Below are 27,638 nucleotides of genomic sequence, written 5' to 3'. Positions count from 1 at the left end.
TATCAAAGATAAGGGAAGGGGGGTTCAGTTCTCTATAGGCAATTGTTTTAAAAAACACCCTAATTAATCCCTTTTTATCAATATTTTAATTTGATAAATGTATTAAGAATGTGTATGATAGTCAAAGACGATATTCAACGGGGACTGCATTAAAGGTAATAATAATGATAAAGTTACAGAATGTTTGTATGTCTTTCTGTCTGTGCCGAAGAATCTCGCTAACCTTTGAACCAATATGGTTTTCTTTACATTGTAGCTTTTTATAGGTCCTGGGAAGGTTTATAGCGATTTTGGGGGATAGTACCAACACCCTCCCAAGAGAAATCACCCCTAGAAAAAATACCCGCCTCCCTCCTCCAATTTTTTAACTTTAAAAACATAAATAACATAAATTTAAGTAGGACGACTCCTCCCGCCCCCTTCAAGGGCCACTAGAGGCCTCGAAGAGCGTAGCCTCTAGTAAATAAAAAAATATAAAATAATTGTTTTTTTTCTAGGATGACTATAGCCAGGGGTGGGAATCATACAATGGAATATTCACTTACCCCAACATGAAGCCGAGGGATAATCTTTCTCTCTTTGGCAGCATCGACTATGGTAATAAGGAAAGGTACAACTTTATCATTAATTCTCACAGGTCAAAGGATAGGTAAATGGAGCAGAAAAATCCTCCAATATCTTATACAGTATATTATATAGTGTATTATTTTCAAGCAACGTAAGATATAAATACAAACTTTTCACACTTTTAGGGGTTGAATTTTATTGGTCTAAATTTTATTTATTACTTTTTTCTGATTATTACAACTAATCATTTGTTATACAGTGTGGTAATTTATAATAGACAAAAAATATAAATTGCGTAGAATTTTTAAATTAGACCTAACTAAAGTATTTAAAAATTTTGATTTAGTTTATTAAAATAAATGTTAATGGACGTATGGAATCGAACCTTTCATAAAAACAAATGAACAAACATGTTTCATAAACTGCATTAGATCCGTTTTTTTATATTTGGAAATCTTTTCTTTGTTCTTTTTGACTAAACATAATTGTATATTTTAAAGCTATTTTGTACATTGAAAGAAAATTGATAACACTGTATCTTTAATTAACTGCATGGTCCAAAAGGGGAACAATTAACTTGCAAATTGCATACAAGTAAATATGTTACACAGTGGGTAGTTCATGTACTTTCTTCAACCTTTATTTGATTTAGATATTTCTTATCGAACTTTATATATTTATCAATTAAAAACATTTAAGTCTACTAATACTAACCCATTGTTTTGACACTGAAAGCAAAACTGTGAAATACTTTTTGATATCTACGAATAAACCAATGTGTAACACTTTACTATAATATCCACTTCTAACCCACTGTGTTAACCCTGTATAGATATGAACAATGCTATTGTAATATATTATTTATATATCCAATGCTAACCTACTGTGTAATATTGTAATATAATATCCACTACTAACCTACTGTGTAACTGTGTACTATAATATCCACTACTAACCCACTGTGTTAACCCTGTATAGATATGAGCCAAGTTCTTACAGTGCCCAATCAACGAGGACTTTGGCTACTAAACCAAGGTCAGTTATCATCTGATTCTTTGTATTAATAAATATTCTATAATCACATAATGATTGCTCACTCATCAAGCTTAAAAATCTGCTGTAACCAAACCCTTAATAGTTTCTTTGGGGACACTTTCTTGTTGTTAGAAAAATCTCTTACATTCAGGGTTAATTATTATAATCTGCAGAGAAAAAGGAAAATGAATTCCAAAAAGGACAATCCCGTTTAGTATTAAGATAATAAATTTATAGTATAGATGTATAACCAGACGACTACCTGGATCCCCCTGTTAAGGACCTTTCTCATCTGCTAGCAAATTGCTTCATGCTCCTTTGTAACAACTTGGCTGTGTTAATATTATCGACGCCATTGAGTTTTCAAAGATCCAATGGAACGTCCGTGGGAAGGGGAATACAGTTATTTAACCCCTTCTAGTGTTTTACTCTAAGTAAGCTGAATCAAAATTTCTTTGCTGCCAGTCCTTTAATTGTTAAAGAAAAGGCCACCTTAGCGAATGTATAGTTTGTATTTTTACTTACTAATGACTATAGACAGAAGCTGATTTGTGACTTTCAACAACTTTTATCCGATTGTGATCGCAAAAATTCTCAACTAATGCTGCGTATTCTTGAATAACTGCCAGCTGCAAGTTTAGCTGCTGATTAAGTTACCATTACAGCCTTCTAAAAAAGACTGCTTTTATTATAAGCTTGAGTTGTTATTCTTTAATGTGAGTAATCCATCTATTTGTTACGGTTGTCTTTTACATCCTTAGCAGAGCTATTTATCAGTCATAGCACATAAACACTTAAACAAAGAAGTAAACCAGATTTATAGTAAATAGATTTATCCTTATAATAAAGTAATAGGATGTGTGTTTGTCTGTCTTTTTGTTTCTCCTTAACAGGGTAGCTTGTGAAAGGTCCCTGGACGGTTCATAACTATTTTGGGGGAGGGTACCAAGAAAAATCGCCCCTAAACATAAATAACTTCCCCCCCCCAAAAAAAATTTTCAATTTTATTTTTTAAACTAAAATTAAAAATGGTGAGGAAGCACACCCCCCCCCCCCCCAAACAAAAAAATCCCTCCCCCCAATTTTTTTTTTACTTTTTCTTTTAAAATCTAAATAAAGAAAATAAGTTATCCAATTCAATTCGCTAAGTGCCCCTAATTGCCTCTAGAAGCGTAGCCGCTAGTAGCAAATAAACACTTAAACATAAGAGTAACCCAGATTTGTAGTAAACATATTTATAAACATATATAGAAAAAAAGTGATTTTTTGTGTTTTACTTAAAATTTTAAAAGATAGATTATAAATTATCTGCTGAATAAGTAAAAATAATAATTTATATAAGAAATTAAAAATGAAATTTTAAAAAAAAATTATTATTTCATATTTTTTAGAGATAACCTTGCGCTTTCTGGTGATAGACATTTTCCAAACAGATCTTTAGGTAATTCATGTTATAATTTCATTAAGAAAATGGTCTTGACATTCATCACCAAATATGATACAGGTTTTTAGTTTCTGTTATTTCTAATTATAGTAGTTTATGATTTCGGTAAATACTGAACCGATTGAGTTCTTCATTTTATGGAAGTTTTTTTAATTTCTATATCTAAGTTTGATTTTAGGAAATTTCCTATCTCCTTACTCCTTTGAAAAAAGAGCTCCTAGATGCTAGGAAAGCAGTTGCTAGAAATTTGAAACAGCTTGGCTGCAATATTTTACGTAGTAACAGTGATTTTTTTCTTCAGATGACACCTTAATAGCATACCATACAAAGTCAAGACAGAGTTCTGCTAAACCAAGGTATTTTTTTGAAGCAGATTTTTACATTTTGATATTTTTGGTCTGATATTGTTATTGCTGCGCATATACAGCATTAATTCTTGTGTTAATGTACTTCGACCGCCTGATTCCAACAGAAACCTATATTACTATTCTTTAAAAATCCATGTATTTTACTATATACTGACAAAATACTGAGTGGCCCCTTTTTTTAATTGTCTTTTTTTCGTTAAAAATTGTAAATCCGTCTTTCATACTTTATATTCTAAAAGCACAATCCTATTATTTTTACTTTGTTGTTAATGTTTCATTTTGCTTTGATAAATTTTAAATCTGTATTAACAATCTAAAATGTATGATGATATGCTTTGATTTGTAAACGTCTAAAATGAATATTACAAACTCATATTTACAGGTTTGAACTTTTTAACAATAGTCATTAGTTACTTCGCCCTGGCCTCTAGAAGAGGCGGAGAATGTCTGAAAAAGGCTTTTTAGAGCTTTATTAAATAAATATAACAAATCAAACCAGTAAATTTCCGAGCTCTTTATTTTCAGACAAAAATTCTTACTCTTTATTACAAAAGCATTTGCAACCAACACCACCAAAAAAGGCTATTAAGAGTATAGAAATTGTTACATGATACATACAGTCATTGATTACTTTTTTTTATTTATTTTTATCTTTATTGCTGCTCTTACATTTATAACTTGTCATCCTTGTTGATTTTAGGTTTTTTCTTCTATTTTATTGTCGTGCTTTCTTATCGTTTTATTTTACTCTGATTATTTTAAAATCTGTCTTTTATATTGGTAAATCAACCGTGTGTTTACCACTAAACTAAATAATATTCTTTTCTAGGGATAATCTAAATCTGGCTGGGCAAATGGATTTCACTCAGAAAGCCTCAGATTATGCAGCGTTTACGGATCATTCAACAAAAACCAAAGCATCGCCTCACCCACAAGATAATCTAAGGTTAGAGGGAGTTCAAAGTTTTCCCTGTCAACAAAACGATATTTTCAAATAAACAACGTTCATAAAATCAGCTTATACCAACAAAGAAATTAATTCGGTAAAAAATCACGAAACCTATACGTTAATTTCAGCTGTAGTTTGGGGTCAACACATAGTAGAATTGACGACCTTTACATTTGCCCCCCAAGTATTATTTCAGATTTATTTCGCTTGTTGGTTATACCTTATTCCTGACATGGGATAAAAAGCGTGTATTATTATCTGTTTTTAAAAATTATAAAAAGTATAGTCAGGGCTCGACAGCCATTCATTTGAAGTGCTACTCAGCTACGGATTGTTGAAAAATAAGAAGACGAAGAAAGTCGCTCAAAAAAATTCTGACGTCATAAAAATGAGGGATGAGGAGAGAAGGAGTGGGAAAAAAAACCCTAAAAAATAGATGAATAATCCCTCATTTTTATTTGATTTTCTATCTACAAACATATATTTCACATGTTAATCTTGTTTATGTTGTTTACAGGGAAGCTTTATTTGTACATATTCATATTTGTTGTGTATGATTATGCATTTACTATACAAATATATTTGCGTAAACATTGGCGTACATTGGTGAGGTTGGATTTTTAGGTTATCAACCTTCAACACTAATAATCTATAATACAAAATAGAATGATGTCTGTCCGTGTGACCGTCCTTCTCTCTGTCCCTCGGTAACCACTGAACCGATTGGATTCTTCTCTGAATATGCCTACTGGTCCTGTGGTGGTTTTTTGCTATTTTCTTGGGGGGTTGGACACCACCAACCCCCAAAAAAACAAAAAAATTCCCATAAGGATTAGGAGCACTCATAGAACAAAACCATAAACCTCACTTATAATTTTGCATTTTTAATAGAGTGGCAAAGTCCCTAGAGGCTAGGGGCGACTCCGGTAGTTGTTTTTAAAACAATCAAGGATAATTATACCTATTGGCAGCGAAACTCCTAAACAAATATAAAAAGTTAAAAAAAACTGTATTCCTTTTTCGTAAATCTACACCTAATTGACGGGCAATAATTTAAAGTTTTTCAATTAGTTTAGGTTAGGTTTTTTAAATGGTAAATGTTGCCTCGCAGGGTTAGAAAATTAGCTTCGCAGAAATAGGAGAAAAGCTACTGAAAATATGACGAAACCCGCTACTTCGTTTTCTTTCCATCATTGTTTCGGTACTTTGGGCCGAATATCTCGGTACTTAGGCCTACGTGGCCGTCTATGAGATCTTAAGTGCATGAAGCACAATCATCCTCACTACTTCCAATGAATAAGGCACTGATGCAGTTACAAATAGTGTATTTACACCATGAAACGGTGGGATCTAAAAAGATAATAACAAAATTAATACAAAATATTAAAAATGTTTCAACGAATAAGAAAACGTGCATATTTTTTAATAGAAACTGATAAATTTCAAACAGAATCATTTTAAAATATATAAAATTATTCGTAGGTAAAAATAAGTCAATGATTTGGTCTATTTTAATGAAAAAATAAAGAAATCAATTTGCTATATCTTAAACCAAAAAAAAATCACTCTATTCTTCAAAATTCAAAGGTTAAAAGAAAGAATACTCACCAGTCTTAATTCATATCAAGCCAGGAAGTATATAGAGGTAAAAAATCACACAGCAAACCACGCATTTTATTACAAAACATGATTTTTCGTCACATAACATGTGCCGTGCTGAGGGCATCAAACAATACAAAGGAAGAAAGCGCGTGGGGGCGCATACATATGGCTATGCCGCGCTTCATTGCTTAGATAATATGATTTCAAACTACAAAAGTCGTCTTCTACTCATATTTCTAGTAAGGTTTAGGTGGGGGTTCGATCCCGCAAGGAACACACTATATAAGTACCAAGACACACCCGCCTGTGAACTGAGGAATCGAACACATCATTAACATTCTTTGCAATTTTGTGTGCAGACAGTGTCCACAAAAGTCAAAACTCATGACGACATAAATCACAAGAGTTTAAAAAATGGCCCTATGGCCTCAAATTCGCTCGTAAAAAACATTCACGAATATCCACAACAACTCAAACTGCCTCACTTACACATTATAAGCAGGAATAAAGGAATAGGAGAAAATGTATACATCATTGAAGACTTTCACATTTCCCATTCACACACAACATTGGTGCCACATAGCCTCACAACTAAAACAAAAGAATTCAATTTTGAATTTGCTTTTTGAATTAATTTGCTAGACCATAATTACGAAGGTACCCAAACATTCATCAGGTACCCAAAAGGGTTTTTAAAAATAATATTTTATACGATAGAATAAAATATCTTTAAATCTAAACATCAAAACTGTATCATAAAATCATCATAAGGTAAATCATCAAGATTAAATAGTTCAATCAGATCTTTTACTCAAAAGAAAGAAAGAAATAAATAAAATCAGAAAACTTCTTTTCAATCAAATCTTTTACTCAAAAAAGAAAGAAAGAAATAATAAAATCAGAAAAACTTCTTTTCAATCAAATCTTTTACTCAAAAAAGAAAGAAAGAAATAATAAAATTAGAAACTTCGTTTCAATCAAATCTTTTTACTCAAAAAAGAAAGAAAGAAATAATATAAAAGAGTACCTAATCTTTCATTAGGAGCTCATAATCAATCATAATAATAAAACGAATCCTTAATGCTAAAAATGAAATGCATTAAAATCATCGAAATAAATAAAGCATCCTTAAATCTAAGAACACACAAAATGACTGTATCAAATCATCAAAATAAAACTTCAAATAAAATTAAAAATGCATTTTTGCAATATGCAAATTTAAATTAAGCTCAGAAAAATGAAAAGGGCTTTAAAAATTGTTGACTTAACATTTTCTTATCAAAAAGTTTGAACAAAACTTGCTCTTTGGTTACGTAGGTAATAAGCCTTTATCTACGAACTCTCTAAATCTTTTGCGTAATTGCTTTCCAACAGGATACAGTCAATACACACAAAATAATCATATTCAGTTCCGGCTGAATATTCAAACTACAAACATTTTAAAATAATTGCAAGAATCAATTATTTTATATGCCTGGCACAAGAATCCCTGCCTCCGGCTACCAAGTCGACAATTTTCTTTGAGCTAGCTGTGGGCAGGGTTTCTGGCGCTGGACTCAAACATCTTGTTTCGGAACGCAATGCCTAGCCGTTCTCGAAATCTTATCTTGAAGCCCTCCGAATGACCAACATAGTGAAGTTTACGAATGTGTATTTATTACCATGAAAACAGTGAGTCTAAAACAAAAATATAAGAATTAATTACATAAAATTAATTGTTATTATTTTTTAGCATCGAGGTTTCGTGATTTTAATTTAATAAAAAAAATATGAATTTTCTATAAACTTAAAATTGGCACGAATCATATTAAATCGCATCAGAAATTGATAATTTTAGAATAAAATAATCAACATTATAAAAGTAAATATTCGTATATCAAAACTTAGCAGTTAAATGGTCTATTTGTTGAAAAATTAATGATTTAAATTTCTTCATAAAATTGTACCATTCTATGCTTATTTTCAAGAATTAAAAGATAAATTCTTACCACATATGATGTCAAACTAAGCAGGAAGGCTTATTTGAGATTTTCCACACATCAGAGCGCATGTATATTCAAGCAATACATTATTTTCATTCACGTAGCTCCTCACATGGGACTTATCAAAGGAAAAGTGCGCGTCTCTTTTGTTCGTTTACAAGCCACGCGCCGCGCGGAGATAGTTAGGAATGCCGCGTAACACACTCATTCTCTGGGGAATTCTGGTGTAAGGAAAAAGGGATTAATGGGTTCGAACTTGCCAGGGAATACAAGAAATACATACCGACACACATCTTTAACATAAAAGTTAAAATTAATCAATAATAATTCATCAAATCAATTATCAAATTATTCATCAAATCTCTGCTTCAAGAAAATCAAAACAAATCAAAGTAAATCTGCTTTCTTCATGAAAATTAACTGCTTTTATTTTAGGTAAATCTTCAGAACGAAAAAAATAACTTAAATATACGATTAATATTAAATTATTTTGAAATGCATGTAAATATATGAAAAGAAAATTAATTCTTCAAATGATTAAATGTGTTTCATTCTTATTTCTTATCAATATATCATATTTCATGTTGTGTCCAACAAGGAACAAAAATGCTTCGTGTCTAAAAAAAAATAAGTACCTAAGATTTTTTACGCGAAAAAATCCCAGGTCCCGATCAAATGAAATTCATTGAAAAAACTTACATATTCGATTAGAAAACTTTAGTTTTATGCGTCAAAAATAAAATCTTGAACTCATTTATAAGTTAAAACAAAATTGTATGAAAATTTGCGTTACTAATAAATCTTAAGAAATGGGTAATTTCTTTTAAAAAAAATACTGCTTCAATTTTAATATCTGCGATAAAAATGAAGGTAAAGTTAATTTAAAATATGCATAGTTTATCTTAAATTAATTCTGCGATATTCATATAAAATAATAATCGATATTTTAATAATATCATACATCGTGTTCATTATTATAAATGCTTATCTCATAGAAATAGAGTTTACATTTTTTAAACATGAACGAAAAAAATATATGTACCTAGGAAAATAATTGCTATAAATTACTTTCTCAAGGTTTTAAACTGTCCGAAATTGCTAGGTACGTATATTACTACGAATATCTTGATTTTTTTTGCGATAATCTTTTAAAATAATAATAAGGAATATTTTAAACATTATCATAATAATATTACATGTTGTGTTCTTTACTTTAATGCATTATTTCATATGAGAATCTGAGAAATAACATTTTTTAAGTAAACGTGAACCATGAAAAAAATACCTAGAAAAATAATTTGTAAAAAAAAACTATTTTTCTCAATTTAAAAATCTGCAAAATCATTTGGTATTTAATACACACAAACTTTTGCTTTTCAAAATCATACTTAAAGAAACAAAATCTTTTAAAATCTGCTTTAAAAGTTTAAACAGTTTTGTAGAATTTTTGTGCTTAAATATGAACAATAAAATTAGTTGAATAATGAATACTTATTCTTTACAGAACCCATTTTGGTTCCCTTCACAAGCCTAATATATAACTTGTAACATTTCTTCTCTTTAGGAGATCATTTTCACACATAAATGGTTTATGTCGTAGATTAGATGTGCAGGGATAGGTATTTCTGTCAGTACTTCCCTGGCCAGCTTGGCTACAAAAATCCGCGGCTGGACTGCTTCAAAATGACCACCCTGTATCGAATACAAAGTGTCGGCGGCCATTATCACATGGCACTAATTTAATTGCACAAGAGAAATATTCTATAATTTTCTCTGTTGTGGAGACAGCCCTCAAAGCTGCTCCGCTTCCTCCAACCATCTTCAGCAGTTGGAAGCCTCTTCGGCAGTGATTATCAACACTACCAACCTCAATGTTGTCTGCAACAGCAACAACTTCAGTATTAACTGCAATACTATCAGCATCAGCGTCAACTGCAACAACTTCAACACTAGAATTGGCTGCAACTCTGACGACAGCAGCAACGGCTGGAACGTGAACATTATCATCAGGAACGGCCGCGGCGCTATCACCAACATCATGAGAGTTGGTTACAACACAACCAACATCAGCATTGTGAACAACTACGGCAACACCCGCCGTAGCAATGTTATCAACGGCTACAGCACTATTTTCAATATAATCAGGATTGACTGCAACACAAACAACATTATCATCAGAAACGGCTACGGCAACACCCGCCGTAGCAATGTTGTCAACGGCTGCAGCAGTAACTTCAACATCAGAATTGACTGCAACACAAACAACAGCATCAACAACAGCTTCACAAGCAGAACCAACAGGTTCATCATCAACAGCTACGGCAGTGCTCGCCGTAGCAGTGTTTTTCTTCTTAGAAGGTAAACAAGGCTCAACATTGGCCTTGGCCAATAAGTAAAACATACTGGCGATATCATCAACTAAGGTGCCAGGCGGTTTCACAAAACCATTTTGAATTATGGCGGCAGCTTTAGCCCATAGAGAGATGAACTCAACTCTACAGTTATATAGATCATCGCCTGCTATCTCCATCATGAATTTCAATGATTTAAGATCTTCGATAGCTTTGAGAGTCTTTTTCAGTTCACCATAATTTTTTTGCGCTGTAACAAGTTCGCTATATTGAGCCATAATGTCACTTTAACTAGCACTGATTACAATTATGGTTGGTAACGTCTAGAGTTCATCAAATAAATCATTTCAGATCACCATAACTTTTTTGCGCTTTGACAAGTTCGCTATATTGAGCCATAATGTCACTTTAACTAGCACTGATTACAATTATGGTTGGTAACGTCTAGAGTTCATCAAATAAATCATTTCAGATCACCATAACTTTTTTGCGCTTTGACAAGTTCGCTATATTGAGCCATAATGTCACTTTAACTAGCACTGATTACAATTATGGTTGGTAACGTCTAGAGTTCATCAAATAAATCATTTCAGATCACCATAACTTTTTGCGCTTTGACAAGTTCGCTATATTGAGCCATAATGTCACTTTAACTAGCACTGATTACTGTTATAGTCTGGTCTAGAGATTATTCAATAATCCAGCACATTAACAGTAACGTCATCCAGTACAGCTTCTTCTTCGGCTGACAGACTTACAAATAGTGTATTTACACCATGAAACGGTGGGATCTAAAAAGATAATAACAAAATTAATACAAAATATTAAAAATGTTTCAACGAATAAGAAAACGTGCATATTTTTTAATAGAAACTGATAAATTTCAAACAGAATCATTTTAAAATATATAAAATTATTCGTAGGTAAAAATAAGTCAATGATTTGGTCTATTTTAATGAAAAAATAAAGAAATCAATTTGCTATATCTTAAACCAAAAAAAAATCACTCTATTCTTCAAAATTCAAAGGTTAAAAGAAAGAATACTCACCAGTCTTAATTCATATCAAGCCAGGAAGTATATAGAGGTAAAAAATCAAACAGCAAACCACACATTTTATTACAAAACATGATTTTTCGTCACATAACATGTGCCGTGCTGAGGGCATCAAACAATACAAAGGAAGAAAGCGCGTGGGGGCGCATACATATGGCTATGCCGCGCTTCATTGCTTAGATAATATGATTTCAAACTACAAAAGTCGTCTTCTACTCATATTTCTAGTAAGGTTTAGGTGGGGGTTCGATCCCGCAAGGAACACACTATATAAGTACCAAGACAATCATCCATAAAAAAATTCTCTAAATTGTTTGAAAAGGCAGTTGCACTATTCAAAACTTGTTATTCTTGTTCTATTATAGAGGAAAATTCCATATAAAAAATAATCAGTAAAACATAATATAGAAACATTTAGGGCAGCAAAATTTAATTAATCCAACAGTTAAACAAACGATCTTGTTGATTCTTGAAAATTCCATAATGATCTATGATCTATTATAAAATTGTTCTTAATCGGCATATATAGGAATCCATTTTTCCTAAGTCAATAGAATATGACAAGTATTAAATTTTTTTCTTCAAAAAAGCTTGAAATAGTTTTGTTAAAAAATGGCATTAGGACTTTTCTGAAACGTTTATAGAGTGGAATGGAACATTCAAAGGAAAAGATCCAAATGTTAAAAATTATCGCGTTTCCAAAACACCAAGCTAAAAAGGTCCAAAAGAGAGATAGCGATTTATAGTTGGGTATGTACGGGAATCGATGCTTTTTAAAGTACCTATACAAATAACGTCATACTGGCCTACCATTGATCAATTAAATTGTATACTGGCCTGGCATTGGTAATTTAGCCTGTGTATTAGTCTATTATTGGTCATTTAATATGTATGACGTCATTTTTTACAAGCACTATAAAGAGCTTCATGTGAATCGCATAGCATCTAATATCTTAAAAGCCGATTTCATCTATTAATTATTTGACCTCAAAATTGTTTTTTAAACGAATCACGAATTGTATGGCTAACAACTGCTTTCAACATGAGGCGGAGGGGGTTAAATAACTGTATATCCACTTTCCCGAGGACCCAGTGCCGAGTTTCAATTGGATCTTTGAAAATCAACCAATTGCGTCGGGAATATGAAAAACAGTCGCCACAAAAGAGTAGCAAGCAATTTGCTAGTGGACAAAAAAGATCCCCAACAAGGGGATCCAGGTGATGCCTGGTTATACATCTATACTATAGATTTATTCTTACTATAATACTAGTCCAAATCTCTGATTGTTTTATATTTGTGTTTATGTGTTGAGCCCATATCTGGCGTAATAAAGACATCTAGATATATATTTTCAGAGTGGGAAATAACACATTAAAGATAACGATACAACTAACTATGATGTCAGAGTAGGGCATCCACTTTTCATTACATATATCGACCATGCAATATGATATCAAATTGCTTAAGGGGCGAAGCTTTTGCGTGAGTCTGTTTATCAGTCTCATACTTACCCAGCGCGGATATAAGTTTTAGAACAAGGCATTTTATCTTGCATTTCTGTAAAAAAAAAGATGTGATCATTTTTATGTTTGTTTATCAATGTATACTTTTTCATGATGAACTTTTAGGAGATTGGTGTCGCTTCAGGTTCTAGACCTCTCAACGCACCTTGAAAAATACTCCGCATCTTAACTGTAGTGTAAAGCGTCTATTCACCGCATAGACAACCTACTCTTTAATTGCACGACCGTTGCCTTTAAAGTCCTAACTGTGCACGATAATCAGTTGCGCTATTTTGAGCCATGGCATTTCCACTACCCTGACCATTTATGCCCTGCGCCTTACAGGACAGTAGTAGGAATTATTTTTAATATCTTTAGTTATGACGCGGTGTTACAGAACTACATTTGTTTTACAGTTTGCGAGATCTTTTAAAACAGAATCACCAACACACATCCTGTTATTTTTCTACAAAGATTTACCAATCTATCTATATTTAGATCTCCGCGCTACACAAAGTTTGAGGACAAGACAATTCATGAGATTGATTACAAGGTAAATATTGTGCTGTTCATTTGCAGTCGTAAAAAAAATCATAATAAAATCCGTAAAATGTTCCAAAAGAATAGTTTAAACTTATTGTTTTTGCTCTTTTGTATACAACCATTTGCTTTTGTGGGACAATCTCATTTTCAAGCTTTAAAAAAAGTATCAATAGCATCAACTTATACTATTTATAGATTTTAATCCATAGTCATGCTGTAGCATCATAATATTGTAACCTTTGACTACTCCACTGAGGATGGGGAAGTTGAATTTGATAACTCAATTTTTTAGATTAAAAAAAAGTTTAATAATTGAGGGTGGGACTTTTTAAAAAAAAGTTTTAGTTTGATTTTTTTTTGTTTGGGGTATTTTTTTAGGGATGATTTCTCTTGGGAGGGTTGTAGTACCCAAAATAGTTATAAACCTTCCTAGGACCTATGCGAAGTAACCCTGTAAAGCGATTAGCAGATCCTTCGGTATAAACAAACAGAATAACATCCTTTTTCTTTATCATAAGGATTGCTCTCAAAGGCGTCACATAGCACTGGGTAATTCTTGCTGGCTAAATAGAAAACTTTACGGTTTTGAGGGTATACTAAATTTGACCACTCAATATATCTACACATACAATATACGTTATTGGTCGTTTGGTCTAAATAGAGATCAAAAAAATTATAAATTGACTTATTAAAATTTCTATAAAGTTTTGGATGAACAAAATCAAAAGTGATAACAAAATATTTTCTAAAAAAATTATAAAATGTATATTACAAATTGGCCAATTGTTCCTAGAAGGGAGAATAAGATAAACAATTTAGTTATTGTTTGCATACATTATTTATATTCTTATATTCTTAATGGGTCAAGTACAATAGATAGAGAATAATTATTTCAGATGGATAAGGCTTATAATAGAATATTTTTGATTTACGCGAAGCTCTTAGAGGACAGAGGCCCTGATTTTCTAATACTCTAAACTAGAATTAATAACATAAATTGTAGGTTTGACTAAATCAAAGTACTTGGAAACGTCTTAATTATTATAAAAACACTGCAATAAAACATGGAACGTTTTCTGTATCCTCACTTTCTGCTTCCTTTTTTTATTACTATTCCATTATATTCACTGATTGGTCCATCGGTTATCGTGATCTTAAGAGACGGGCAAACAAACGGACATTAAATGGATAGACGAGAGGATAAACATTGTTCTACCTAAATTAACATCTAAAGCTCTTCTTAAGATTATTTTTCATGTTTCTAATTTGAAAATCTTATGTAATTTTTAAAGTAATTACATTGTGTGTAATACATCGGGGTTAACGTACAATTATAAAATTCCTTACTTTTACAAGCGAATTATACATGAATTATACATTACTATAATCATATAGTAAGGAAAGAATCATATAAAAAAAATGTACATGCAAGGTTCAAAAGCGTGCACAGGGAGGGTGTATTCTTTTGGGGAGTGAAAAAGGGAAAACAGATCATCCTAAAAACCACTTCCACACACATGTGGTTTTAAAACTTGTTTATTTTTAACTTTTTTTACAAAGTAAATTTATTTTTAGATTTTTCATTTCATACTAAAGGGAAACTTTGGGACGTTTTTAGTCAATCATTCCTTCCTATCTCCCCATAGTTCCATCCCAAGGACAAGGTTTAACCTCAACATTTGTTTGGCAAAAATAAGTTGAATTAGGTTGTTGAATCACATTTCTTGATCATGCCTCACTTTCATGAACAATCTTAGAAGGAGGAGGGGGGGTGTTAATAATTTACTTGATATTAAAAGGGAAAGACCTGACTTTCCCTTGTCCTCTGCCCCTGCAGGTCTACACCCCCTGGGAAAATACTCTATGAACGCCACTAATTGCATAACGTCTTACATAATATTTCTATTGGTATAATTTTATAAGTTCTTGATAAAAAGTTCAATATTTTGACTAAGTAATAATTCATAAAGATTATGAATTACATAGTCTGCAGACTGAATGGTTTATCGATTAATTTTGATAGAGTAGCTTTTCCTCAATTATTCATAATGCTTCTGAAATTGAAAAATATGTAAATATGTAATTTTTACCAAATTTTTTAATAGTATCTTAGATTAATTTGTTAAGTTATTTTCAAATGGTTTAAAGGAATTTTAAGATTTTGACCGACAATTCTGTTTAATCCTTTATAAAAAGACGTTCCGTTCAAAATCATTCGTTAATTCAAAAATATTTTCAAAATTTCAAATAGCCTTCAGAGGTTTTTTTTTAATGTAAACAATTCTTCTTTAGAAAGTTGTCGTACTTTCTTTATGTAACATAATGTATTTGGGTTTAATGGTTTATTGACCACAATGAATTCTCAACAAAAGAGTTATTTAGAATTCACGTTGTTTAACGTATGTTTCCTGTGAAATTTTATGTGTTTATTTTGATTTAAAACGTAGAAAAATGTCATTCTCTTTGCCCGCCAGGATGGAGATATTCAAAAACGTCCAACTCGCAGTTATATGCCATAGGTCATGCGTAGATTTTGCATTTGTGTAGATTTTCTGAATAGTAGTATTTCTGAAAAGGTCTAATCATAATCTATTCATAACAGTTCTAATAATATGCTATGCAAACCGATCATAATTTTAAAGAAATTGTATTGTATTAAATACAACGTTTTTCTCATTTTAAGAGTAAATGTATTTTTAAAGGTAAAAACAGATATTTTAAAAATAATTTAAGATTTTTTTAAAATTTAATTCTTGCAAATATTTTTTTTTTTATATTTTTTTAAAAACGTGATAGTATCTTGGAGTACTATAAACAATTATAGGTCATTAAATGATAACATAATCAACCTTTACATTACAAGAAAACTTTGTTTGTAAAGATTTAAATTATTTTAGTGGAAACAATTTATTTTTAATTTACTTATCCCTGTATCCCTGAGATAGGATAAAATTACAAGAAACAGGTGCAGACTGCAGTTTTCAATAATTTATACCATCAGGTTAAAAAATAAAGTCATGCAAACTCAGCACTTTTAATTATAGTGCTTTAGAATTAGTTTTTTTTTAGTAGAGTGTTTTTTAATTAGGTTTAAAAAAAGATAAAAATAAAATAAAAACAATTTGGGATATTTTTTCCTCACATGGACCAAAAATGTTTCTGGTACTTTTAATAGGGCATTTACCCTGCAGGACCCTATGCGTTATTTTGTGTTCACATTTAATGTTATTAACTTTTAAAACTTGTTTGTTGGTTATCCTTGACAGAAAAATTTTGGACAATAAAACACTTCCTGTATGAAAATTAGGGTTGGGGATTTAATGTAATTAGAAAAAGCAGATGAATTTCAAATAACCATAATTTCACAGCGTAAACAAGCTAAAGATAATTTTCTTCTTATACCTTTTTAAAAATTATTATTTTATGAAAATCAAATCGAATTATAATTCAATTAAAGTTTTAGCTAAGATTTTCTAAATCTACGGATCGACTTTTCTATGAAAATATCTAAAAAAAGCAGTGGCGTGCACAGTGCTTCACCAGGAGTTAGTGCAACCGTTAGCGATTGAAAAAAGTGGAAGACAGGCCTTCCTAATATTAGTTTTAAGAAGTGTGACACCCTTCTACACAATTCTAACACATGACACTGATATCGCGTATTTTCCACATTTTTACGACAAATAAAAATAAAATTTATGTTCAGATCCTTAACTTTACGAGGGGGAGGAGTATTGTAATTAATAAGGAGGAGAATACCAATACAAGAAATTATGTTAAGTTGGCAGCGCAGCTACATTATAAAGTTGATCTTCAAACAACATAACATTTAAAAGTAAAATAGGAGAAATTTTGATTTTAAAACTTTTACAACCAAAACAAAAATTTCTGCCTCTTGAGCCATATTTTAGTACATAAATTATCTTGAAAATTGTGTATTATTTATGTGATTTAACATCTCATCACACAAATTATTATCCACGACCATAAATCAGGAATGTCCTTGTTAATTTGTCTCATTTTACTCTGCACGTCTATTGACATTTACATTTTTAAAAGCGAAGCTTTTCTATAATTAGGGTCGGTCCGTCCTTAACGGATAGCTTTTTCGTTAATTTAAACATTATATAATTTTTTACCAGATATCAAACTTTGTATGATTATTTCTATAACAATTTTATTAGGTATGATTTAGGAAACGTAGCATTTCTATAATCGTTAACAGAAAGTCAGTACGTCCATTTTAACATGCTATTTTTTTAAATTTTGACAGGAAATTTTACTATATGATATAACTAGCGGCTGTGCCCCTAGCACCTAGGGCTCAATATTCGAAGAAATGTGGAAGAGTAGAAAAATAGGCTAAAACCCCCCAGAGACCTATAAGTAGCTTCACTGTAAAGGAGGACCATATCAGTTCAGCGGTTAGCGAGATCCTTCGCAACAGACAAAAAAAAGCTTACTACTTTGTATATTAGGATTATCCTGACCATCTGATTTTTACCCATTACAACAAGGTACAATGATATAAGCAATGCATCTCTATAATCAAGTCCTAAGAATGTAAACATGGCCTTACACATTATCCTGTATTTAAGCATTTTTGCCAAAAATATACTTACAATTTTATTTAGACTTATACATTTATATTAAATTTATTTAGTTTTGTTACTCTACAAGTGTTAATGTTCGTTTGTCCTATTGTTTCAGAGCTTCACTTTTATGGAAGTTGTAATCCTTGTTAGAATATAAACTTGTGATAATAAAACAAGTTGAGTTTCTAATTAAACAAGGATAACAACATTCATAAAAGCATAGCTCAATAAATCAAACGGATACAGACACATAAACACATGTAGAGTAATAGGACATAAAATTAATTAATTAAAGGGTAATTATTAAGGATATACCAATTTTTTAAGACTTGCTTGTAAATATGCTTCGCTTAGAACATTAAAAAAACGACGGGAGGGGACATTGTGCTGTTTTTAAACTAGTCAATATAATAATGTTTTATTCAGTTTTGGAGACTTATATTGATTGGTTGGTGCATTAAATTAAATGTCCGAATGTTTCAACCACTAATTGTGATCTACAGAAGGGGTAATTTTGTGTTTAATTATTGCATTTTTATAAAAAAAAATTATATTTCATTGTCTTATCCCTTTAGAACCCTGACAAAAAAGTAGGAGTTACATTATAAAAGGCGGGACAAAACAACCCATACAGATTATGTTTTTTGGGGCGAAGCTACTTTAAAAATAAGATTTTAAATTACAGTAATCAATGATATGTATTAATACCCTTATAAATAAATGTTATCCTATGCAAATATGGACGATAGATTGACGTACATTCCAGATGATGATTAAACAAGGATGACAACATCCATTAAAGCGAAGCTCTAAAATGGTAAGACAAACAAACATTAAAACAAGTAGAGTGTCATGATAATTTAATATAGGAATATAGGAATCATCATGAAAAGTTTGAAATTGATTGGACAATTCACACCTGTTTAAATTAACGAAAAGGGCTAACTTATTAAAGGACGTTTTATTTTGACATACTACTTTTAAAAACGCGAATCTTTTCTATAATTAGTGTCGGTCCGTTCGTAACGGATAGCTTTTTTCGTTAATTTAGGCATGTTAGAATTTTCTATCGATTTCAAACTTTACATGATTCCTGTAGTAGTTAGGTACGATTTAGAAAGCGTAGCAACTCTATAATCATTACAAGAACGTCCGTACGTCCATTATAAACATATTGAATTTTTTACTTTTTTACATTTCTGAATTTTGGTATATTGGTACCTTGGATGTCTTTAGTTATGACGCAATGTTAAACCTATCACCTCTCGACGACGAGCAGATGCGCTCTGTTTTTAGCAACGGTCGTGAGTTAAATTAAAACTACTAGCAGAGAAAAACCTTTCCTATTTACCGACGGAATAATCGACAATCAAATTATTGAGTAGCTTCACTCAAAGAGAGAGAGTGGGGGGACTATGGGCTATTTATTACACTAGTCTAAAAACCAAAAGTTTTATTATAATGTTTTCTTATTCGTTGGCTTAACATCTTTGGGAACTTTTAATAACTTTTGGTAACTTTGTTAAGTTAAACGTTTCAACCACTAATTATAACCTACAAGAGGGTTAATTTTTGGGTTGTATATATTGGAGATGTACATTAATTTATTGGCCATTGTCTTATTCCTTTAAATCCCTGAGCTTTCTCAGACAGGTGAGAATTGTTTCTTATGGTGTTTTATTGTGGTGTTTTATTCTTACAACAAAATAAATTTTCTTTGAATTAAAAGAAACAAAGTATATAGTTCTATGAGAACTTGTGAGCAGTTATAGAAAAATTAAAAAATAGAAATAGAGCACAAAATGATTAGGTAAATGCATTTAAATTTAGCAATAACATATCGGTATGAAATTACTAAATTTGTAAAACAACAATACATGAATATTTGCTGTAGTGTTTATTTGTCGCTGTGTATGAAATCCATATCAAGTTACTACTATTATTGGACATTTAGTGTAAATTCGAAACAGTCAAGAAAAACGTTACTGGATATTATAGACTTAGAGTTGACTAGTTTTGCCCAAGTCTTTTATACTTTATATAAGAAACAAAACATTGAAAATAATAACATTTCATTTTGATATTCCCTAAATTCATTGGAGGCCCTTTAATATTTTGACTAAAAGATTAGAAGCAATCTTTTCTAAGCTAGATTATTGAGTATTGTAAGATAATTATATCTCTTTTTACACAATTCTATTTATTATCATTTGCCAATAAAAAAAATTGAAATTGTATAAACACCATGTAACATCATATCATGATTTCCGTTCACCAATGTCAATTAGGAAGGGTATTTACATGGGGCGTAGAAGGGGATTGGAGACCACCTTTTTTTAAATTCAGGATTGGTTTAACTTCCAGAATACAACCGAATTGAATCTTCAAAATTTTAAATAACATTGACAAGAAAGGTAGGTATTTTTTAAAGGTTTTACCGTTTTGACACTTAAAGGAGAGAGTATATTCGATAAAAAAATATTCTAAATTGGAGAGAACACCAAAAAAAAAGTAAGTTTTGCCAATTTTTATCTATTTAGCTTAGATCTGAACTTCTTGATATCATTTTAGAATTTTTTTGTTAATAAGTGATCATATCAAATAGCCCCACTTTTATTTGATTTTGAATATTCCCCTGCACCCACGCAGTCTATACGTTTTTTCTACATTTATGTCCATTCAGAAAATCTATTTCAGAAAACCTATAGTCAATCATGCCATACCCATATTAAAAAAGTCATTTAGTTATAGCTCTCTATTCTTCACACACAAAAAATGAGATTAAAATAACCAGTCAAGGGGGGGGGGGGTTCGTTCAACGCACAATACATAAAATTACCCCTTATGTAGATTTCAATTTGGGGTTGAAATGTTTGGACACTCAACTTAAGAAATCAATCAATCAAAATCTATTGAAAGTCTCCAAAGTTGTTGAGCCAACGAAAAAGAAAACATTATCATAAAACTTTTGGGACAAGTGTAAAAAAACAGCTCATTGTCCTATCTCTCTGGTTATTTTGGCCTAAAACTATTTTTATTTTCAGAATTACCATCCATTGAATCCAGCAGCAGTAAGAGCAATGCCCAGCTGGTATATACCTCCTAAACAACAACCTGTGTCTAAACAACAACAACAGAAACCACCAATTAAACCACAGCAACAGCAACAATTAAAACAACCACAGAATCAAACTCAAAAGAAATAGGTTAAAACTATAATCACCAAATTTTAGACTGTATTTAGTTTATATCCTATCCTATGATATAAAGTAGTAAGCTTGTTTTTGTGGATTTTTTATGTAGCAAAGGATCTCGCTAACCGCTGATCCGTTATGGTTTTCCTTTCTTGGCAACGCCCCTTAAGGGGTGTTTTTTATTTTCACAGTAGCTTTTCACCTATTTCTAGCTCCTGCGGGGGGCTCTAACCTTACGGGGCCTAGCCCATTGGGGCAATAACCTAACCCAATACAACATAACCTAACCTAAAATAACCTATCAAAAGCCATTTTAAAAATTTGACGAATCGCCCCTTAAGGGCCGTTACCACGAACGGGACTAAACCCCTAGAGTCTTACAAGTCCTGATTTTCTGTCCTTCCATTTCCTTTTGAATATACAGTCCATAGAGACTATAGGTGCAGCAGTACTTTAATTTAATTAGTTTACATTTATTCTGCATTTTGGTTGCTTTTGTGACATAAGTAATTGAAGACTTGATATGTGCAATTTTAGCAGTAATAAATATAAGTGTAAATAGTTTAATTTTCCACAAAATATACCTTTATGATTATAATAAATTATTTACAATTCATTTATAAGACAATTTAATTATATTTAAAATGTGACATATCAAAATTATAATAACTAAAGATGTGATAAAGTATAAATAGATAATTTTATTCATAATATGTTTTAAGTACCATAAGTATAATAATTTGAATAATGAAGTTTTATCCATGATATTAAAATGTTGATATTAGTAAGTTTGTAAAAAATGATGAAATTGTATTTTACAAGAAATAAATATATAGTTTATAATGTGTTACTTAATGGACATTACAATTATTTATCTGTTAGATTGACCAACATCTTACATCCAGGTGATACTATGCGACCCTAAAACAAAAACAAATAATTTTTATACCTAAGGTGCATTCTTTAAAAAAAAACTTGGGTCGGTGTATCACGAACAATGTTTTTTGTGAAAAATCCTTCAAAATCACAAAAATCAAATAAAATCCTATTTAAAATCTTTGCACAAAATTAACTTTTGTGATCTGGCTCCCACAGCCAATTCAGCGATGCTAGATTTTTTAAGAACCCACCTCTATTATTTGTGAGGGATATTAACTGCTATAAATTGCATAACGGATAGCTTTTTTCGTTAATTTAGGCATGTTAGAATTGTCCTATCGATTTCAAATTTTGCATGGTGATTCCTTTAATAGTTAGGTACGATTTAGAAAGCGTAGCAACTCTATAATCATTACCAAAATGTCCGTACGTCCGTTTTAAACATGTTGATTTTTTTACTTTTTTAACAACAAATTTTTATGTGATCAAATCATCCGATTGATCTGATTTTTAGTATATTGATTCCTGGGAGAACAAAGTATAATGTTTTAAGCGAAGCAACTCTATAATCAGGTCCTAAAAATGTAGGTATGTCCATAAACATTATCCTGGATAAAGCAGTTTTTCAACAAATTTACTTAGAATTTTGCTTCGACTCTTATATATTTATATTCTGATTATTTAGTTCTGACAATATATAAGTGTTAATTTCCGTTTGTCCTACCGTTTCATTGCTTCGCTTTTATGGATGTTGTCATCCTTGTTTGGTTTAAAATTACACATTTGTAAAATTCTATTAAATTTTTTTGTGTAAGAATAGATAAATAAGAACATACGGTTCGCAAAGAAAAATAATTTATGGGGCATTGCTAATAGGGATCTAAAGGGATAAGACAATAGCCGATAAATTGATTTATGAACACAGTAATAGTGTCTGACTGATTATGACGTAATAAAAAAAATAACCAATGACAGGCCACTATAAATTTTACCATTGGTCAATAACGGCCTCTCATTGGCTAATTTTTTTTGTTACGTCATAATCAGCCAGACACTATTACTGTGTTCTTGATTTATATTCCCAATATAATACAAAAAAAAACCTTCTATGGATTGAAATTGGTGGTTGAAACGTTTGAACAATCAATTTAATGAACCAACCAATCAATATTCACTAAAATCCCCAAAGTTGTTAAGCCAGCGAATAAGAAAACTTTATAATAAAACTTTGGATACTATTATAATAATGAATTGTTATACCTGCACTGTATGGCATGTCAACTTTTCAGCATCTACTGTCAAAGGATCGTTTGGATTGTTAATTTCAATTCTAAATTATGAACAATTATAGAACAATCGAGATTATAAAATACACACAAGTTTTCTTATTATAAAAAGTTTATAAAAAAATAATGGAGTATAGAATTTGGGATAGCTGTGCCATCAATTTTGAGTAGCCAAGCTTTTTTATAATTCACTTTGTCTGTCTGTAAGTTCATAATGTTAAAGGTAAGATGTAATTTTCTCTCCTGCTATTTAATACAGTTGGCTATTTTTTTTGTTTACTCTTTCTTTACAAATAAATGTCTATATTAGAATTGACTTGGTCCGTCATTCATGCAATCAAATCTAAATATTCATTCATATAACAAATGAATGAAAAGGTTTCGTGATTTATTTTTTTAAATTTGACTATCAGATAAAAAAACAAGAAGTGCATAAATATTCTAAAAAAAGAATACTATTTACATCACTTTATTTTCTAAGGGTTCTTTATATGTAGGGGCCAAGATCTAAATCTAAAAATTGACAGTAGCCTCATTAAAATAATGAAATTTATAGATTTATTTGTAAAATATTTAAAAGTGGCCACGGCACATGAAATATATATTTTAAAATTCTAGTCACAAATTGTATGGTCACAAAGTTTGAACAATAATTTGAATATAAGAATTATGGCAGAGATCTCAGCAGAATATTTGGTCATATCCTTTCACTATTAGGAAGAGATTACATTGTCGTGCCACCCTTGAGAAAATCAGAAACATAAAAATAATTTGGATTAATTTATTATACTAGTGTTTCCCAAAAACCACTTTGAGCCTATTTTTGTATCAAAATAGCCTAAAACCATTTGAAATTTCTCAAATAATCTTAATATAAAGAAGCAATTCAGCTAGCATTTGTTTTAGACAAAAAAAACGTTTATGTATTTTGGTAAAATAGGTCTCTTTATGCTGAAGATCTCATAAAACGTTTTGGAATCATCATACGATCTAGAGTATGACTTTTAAATTATAAATATTGTATCCTTTGGTATTACAATTAATAGTTGGCTTTAATTTCATTACTGATGAAATTAAAATAGATTATAGCCCCCTATATTAAAATATTCGAATTGTTTTTTTAAGATTCTAAAAGGGAGGGGTTCGGGATCGGTTTTGAATAAGATGAAAAGTCTAAAATCTAAGCTTGGCTTCTCATAAACATTTGTATTTTTCCCTAGTACCAAATATCAAAATATAGGGTTGGTTAAATTTAAAATATGCTGCATACAAATTTAAATTTTACATACGTGAACGTCATTTACTAAAATTGCTTTTATGTTGTTCTTTGTTTAATACACTGTGTCCAATTACTTTTATGTTTCCAGTAAATAATATAAGATGACTGATTTATGAAAAATTCATATTTGTCTTTTTTGCCATTAAAATATAAAGTAAAACACTAGGAAGAAGGTTTCAACTGTATACATATCAAGGACAATGTACCGACTCTCAATTGGGTCTTTGAAAATCAAACAATAATCTTTGGAAAATTAACACAGCCAAGTAGCAGAAAACAATTTGCTAGCAGACAAAAAAGGTCCTTTACGGGGGCATCCAGGTAGTTGTCTGGTTATACATCTTTACTATAAAGGCATCTATCAAACAAAGAGACACTAAATATATCTAGACAAAAGAACTGAAAACATACTGACGAAATCAAGTACTATATAGTCTTTAACTTGTTTATTTTCCTCAGTTTATCTTCGTTTACATAGTACATGCATATAACATATAATGCATAAAATTATAATGATTATGAAAAAAAACATATAAGGTCGGTTTTAACCAGATTTAACTGGCTGGCCGAAACGTTGATGGAAATTTTTATCTCAAATTCAAATGGCTGGCATTAAGCAATTAAATCTAACTTAAAACCTTAGTATTTGTCTTGGTAAATTCGAGTCAAAACAAGTTTTGGAATGTAATCAAAGGGTTGTGGGTTTTAAACGAAATTAAGTAGATTGGATTTGGAAGACATTTTGTTAGAATCCTTGTACCTTGTCCCTGGCTAGAGAATTAGCTAAAATATGCAGGGATTGACGAGTCCCTCCACAGATTAATACGTCATACTATAAAATAACCAATGAGAGGCCAGCTCAAATTTTATAATTAGTCAAATACAGTGTATACTGGCCTCTCATTGGCTATTCTATTGTATGACGTCATAATCTGTGGATGGACTTTAATCATCTTCCAGGGATCGAGGTATTAATAACGATGTAAAATTTTTAACCCTCCCCCCCTATCCAAAATAAAGGGTATTGCACATATTTTTGTAAAAGGGTAAGTTTAACCTTTCATCTTTTATTATTTATCTCTATCCAATATATATTTGTATGCAAATAGTTATTACTTATAATCTTCCTATCACATCAAATTTTGAATGGAAACCTTTATGTTGAGAGGCCCAGTGGACCCATTTTAAAATTGGTGCTTGTGTAAGGACAAAGACGAAGGCAATTCAAACTGGTTCAAACCAAATTTTAATCTTATATGTCCTTGAATTTTGCATGAAAATTGTGCCATTAATTATTGTGATAGGATTAGTTTTAATGAAAACTTTGGCCTTTTAAATTTTAAAAAAAGTTACTGTCTAATTGTGAGACTATCTGGAAAGAAAATTAGTCCTAGCTAAAAATAATTAGACATCCTACCGCTGAAGTGAACGACTGGAAATTTTACGAATAATTTCGCTCATCAGTTTTACCTTAGACATAATTAAAACGAATATTCCTAATAAATACCTATCTCAAATGACAAGAATTATTTTATATTGTTTTCATGTAAGCTTTCTATGTGTCCTAAAATGTTGTTACCTGAAAGCAGAAACAGGAACGATGAATATATTGCTATGGAGGTCTCTTGCAGAGGGATTCAGCAGTAACCTACAAAGAACAAAACAAGGATGACGTCCATAAAAGCGAAGTAGACACTTGTAGAGTGTCATAACTGAATTAGCAGAATAGAAATGTATGCGTCTAATAAGAATAAAAGTAATCAAATTTGTTGTAAAACTACGTAAATACAGGAATATCTACTTACATTTTTATACTTAATCTAAAAATCAGATGAATAGAATAATTATACCACTCGATTTTTTTTCTTCTAAAAAAAACAAAACAATAAACTTACTTTATGCTTTCTCTAAGGGAGAGAGGGGCCCGGCAAACAACTGAAAAAGAATAATATTAAAAAGAAACTCTTAAAAATTTAGTTAAAAATTATTCAAAATTTTAGTACCTACAAAAAATAAAGTTATGCTGGGCCACCATTGGTCAATTAAAATGTATACTTGCCTGACATCGGTATTTTAGTTTGTATATTTGCCTATCATTGGTCATTTGTATTGTATGACGTTATTTTTATAGGCACTATAAAGAGCTACGATTATAAGAAATACCTAAGTATATAATTCCATCATCTAATTTAGCATCTGGTACAAATATGGTAGAATAGTCGAGCCAACTTTGCTTGCATGCATACACAATCAAAAAATCTCCTAAATAAAAAATCGACCAAATCAATTAAACAAATTATAAATTGGACCATTTTTAGATGATTTTAACCGTTGAACTGTGAATTTAAAAAGTTGAATATCATACTTTTATCGTTTGCCAACACAATTGTGAATACTTTGAATCTTTCCAGATCCTTGATTGGTTGGTTTATCTACAGATTTGTCTCATTATATCTTTATATTAAATTTATTAATAATAAAGTTTTTGCTGTAGAAATTTGTTTTACCTTCAACAGTAGTCCAGTTCTTTGGAACAGGGTCTCCGATTTTAGGCAATTCTGGTATTTCTTTCACTACATAAGTTATTGATTAGCAAGTTTTAGGCATGTTAGTATAAATCTAGAAATTTCTTAAAGATTCCTATAAAAGTAAGGTATAATCTTTACCAAAAAGTTCATACGTTCATTTTAGATTTTGATTAAAATCATTTATAGATTGCCTAGCTTACTAAAATTATACCTTTGTCGTTAGAAGGAAGGAAATGTACTCGTCCACCATAATATCTTGGAGACAACAATCTTAACATTTCAAAAAAAAACTCAAAATATAATAAACTAGCGGCTACGCCCCCCCCCCCTCCCCTCCAAAGCCTCTAGGGGCACTCAAGGTGGAAGGGGGGTAAAGTCGACCTTCACCACATTTTCATTTTGAGTTTTATAATTATAAATTATAAAAAAAATGAGATGGGAAAGTCATTTTATTGGAAGGGGTTAAGATACCCTTCTCCAA

At 30.8% G+C, this 27,638-nt stretch overlaps 2 protein-coding genes and 1 long non-coding RNA gene across 4 annotated transcripts in view; 1 reads left to right on the top strand and 2 right to left on the bottom strand.

Annotated features, from left to right (window-relative positions):
• Window positions 1-21,549, top strand: part of LOC145308412 (uncharacterized) — a 28,644-nt gene extending 7,095 nt beyond the window's left edge. The window contains exons 5-12 of the mRNA XM_080150266.1: window positions 108-155; window positions 498-610; window positions 1,546-1,602; window positions 2,994-3,043; window positions 3,348-3,402; window positions 4,244-4,360; window positions 13,355-13,409; window positions 21,036-21,549. Coding sequence (XP_080006392.1) covers window positions 108-155; window positions 498-610; window positions 1,546-1,602; window positions 2,994-3,043; window positions 3,348-3,402; window positions 4,244-4,360; window positions 13,355-13,409; window positions 21,036-21,197 — 657 coding nt within the window. The 3' untranslated portion in view covers window positions 21,198-21,549. The remainder of the gene's footprint in view (window positions 1-107; window positions 156-497; window positions 611-1,545; window positions 1,603-2,993; window positions 3,044-3,347; window positions 3,403-4,243; window positions 4,361-13,354; window positions 13,410-21,035) is intronic.
• Window positions 5,672-6,839, bottom strand: LOC145312767 (uncharacterized). The gene is made up of 2 exons (XR_013877112.1): window positions 5,972-6,839; window positions 5,672-5,713 (listed from the first exon to the last, which is right to left on the bottom strand). It is a non-coding gene; the product is annotated as an uncharacterized LOC145312767 (long non-coding RNA).
• Window positions 21,550-21,734: 185 nt separating the features above from the next.
• The window catches only part of LOC145308386 (sphingosine kinase 1-like), an 85,159-nt gene continuing 79,255 nt past the window's right edge, over window positions 21,735-27,638 (bottom strand). For both annotated transcript variants that reach the window (XM_080150263.1, XM_080150264.1), the window contains exons 13-19: window positions 27,369-27,427; window positions 27,137-27,202; window positions 26,793-26,891; window positions 26,525-26,564; window positions 26,209-26,277; window positions 23,325-23,394; window positions 21,735-22,106 (exon numbers count right to left, since the gene is read on the bottom strand). In XM_080150263.1, coding sequence (XP_080006389.1) covers window positions 22,053-22,106; window positions 23,325-23,394; window positions 26,209-26,277; window positions 26,525-26,564; window positions 26,793-26,891; window positions 27,137-27,202; window positions 27,369-27,427 — 457 coding nt within the window. In that variant the 3' untranslated portion in view covers window positions 21,735-22,052. The remainder of the gene's footprint in view (window positions 22,107-23,324; window positions 23,395-26,208; window positions 26,278-26,524; window positions 26,565-26,792; window positions 26,892-27,136; window positions 27,203-27,368; window positions 27,428-27,638) is intronic.

Source organism: Acartia tonsa, chromosome 2 (assembly GCF_053477335.1).
Source record: "Acartia tonsa isolate MP-2025a chromosome 2, ASM5347733v1, whole genome shotgun sequence".
NCBI classification, from domain to species: Eukaryota; Metazoa; Arthropoda; class Copepoda; order Calanoida; family Acartiidae; genus Acartia; species Acartia tonsa.
Note: the sequence above shows the minus strand (reverse complement) of the source record. Positions and strands in the feature narration are given on the sequence as shown.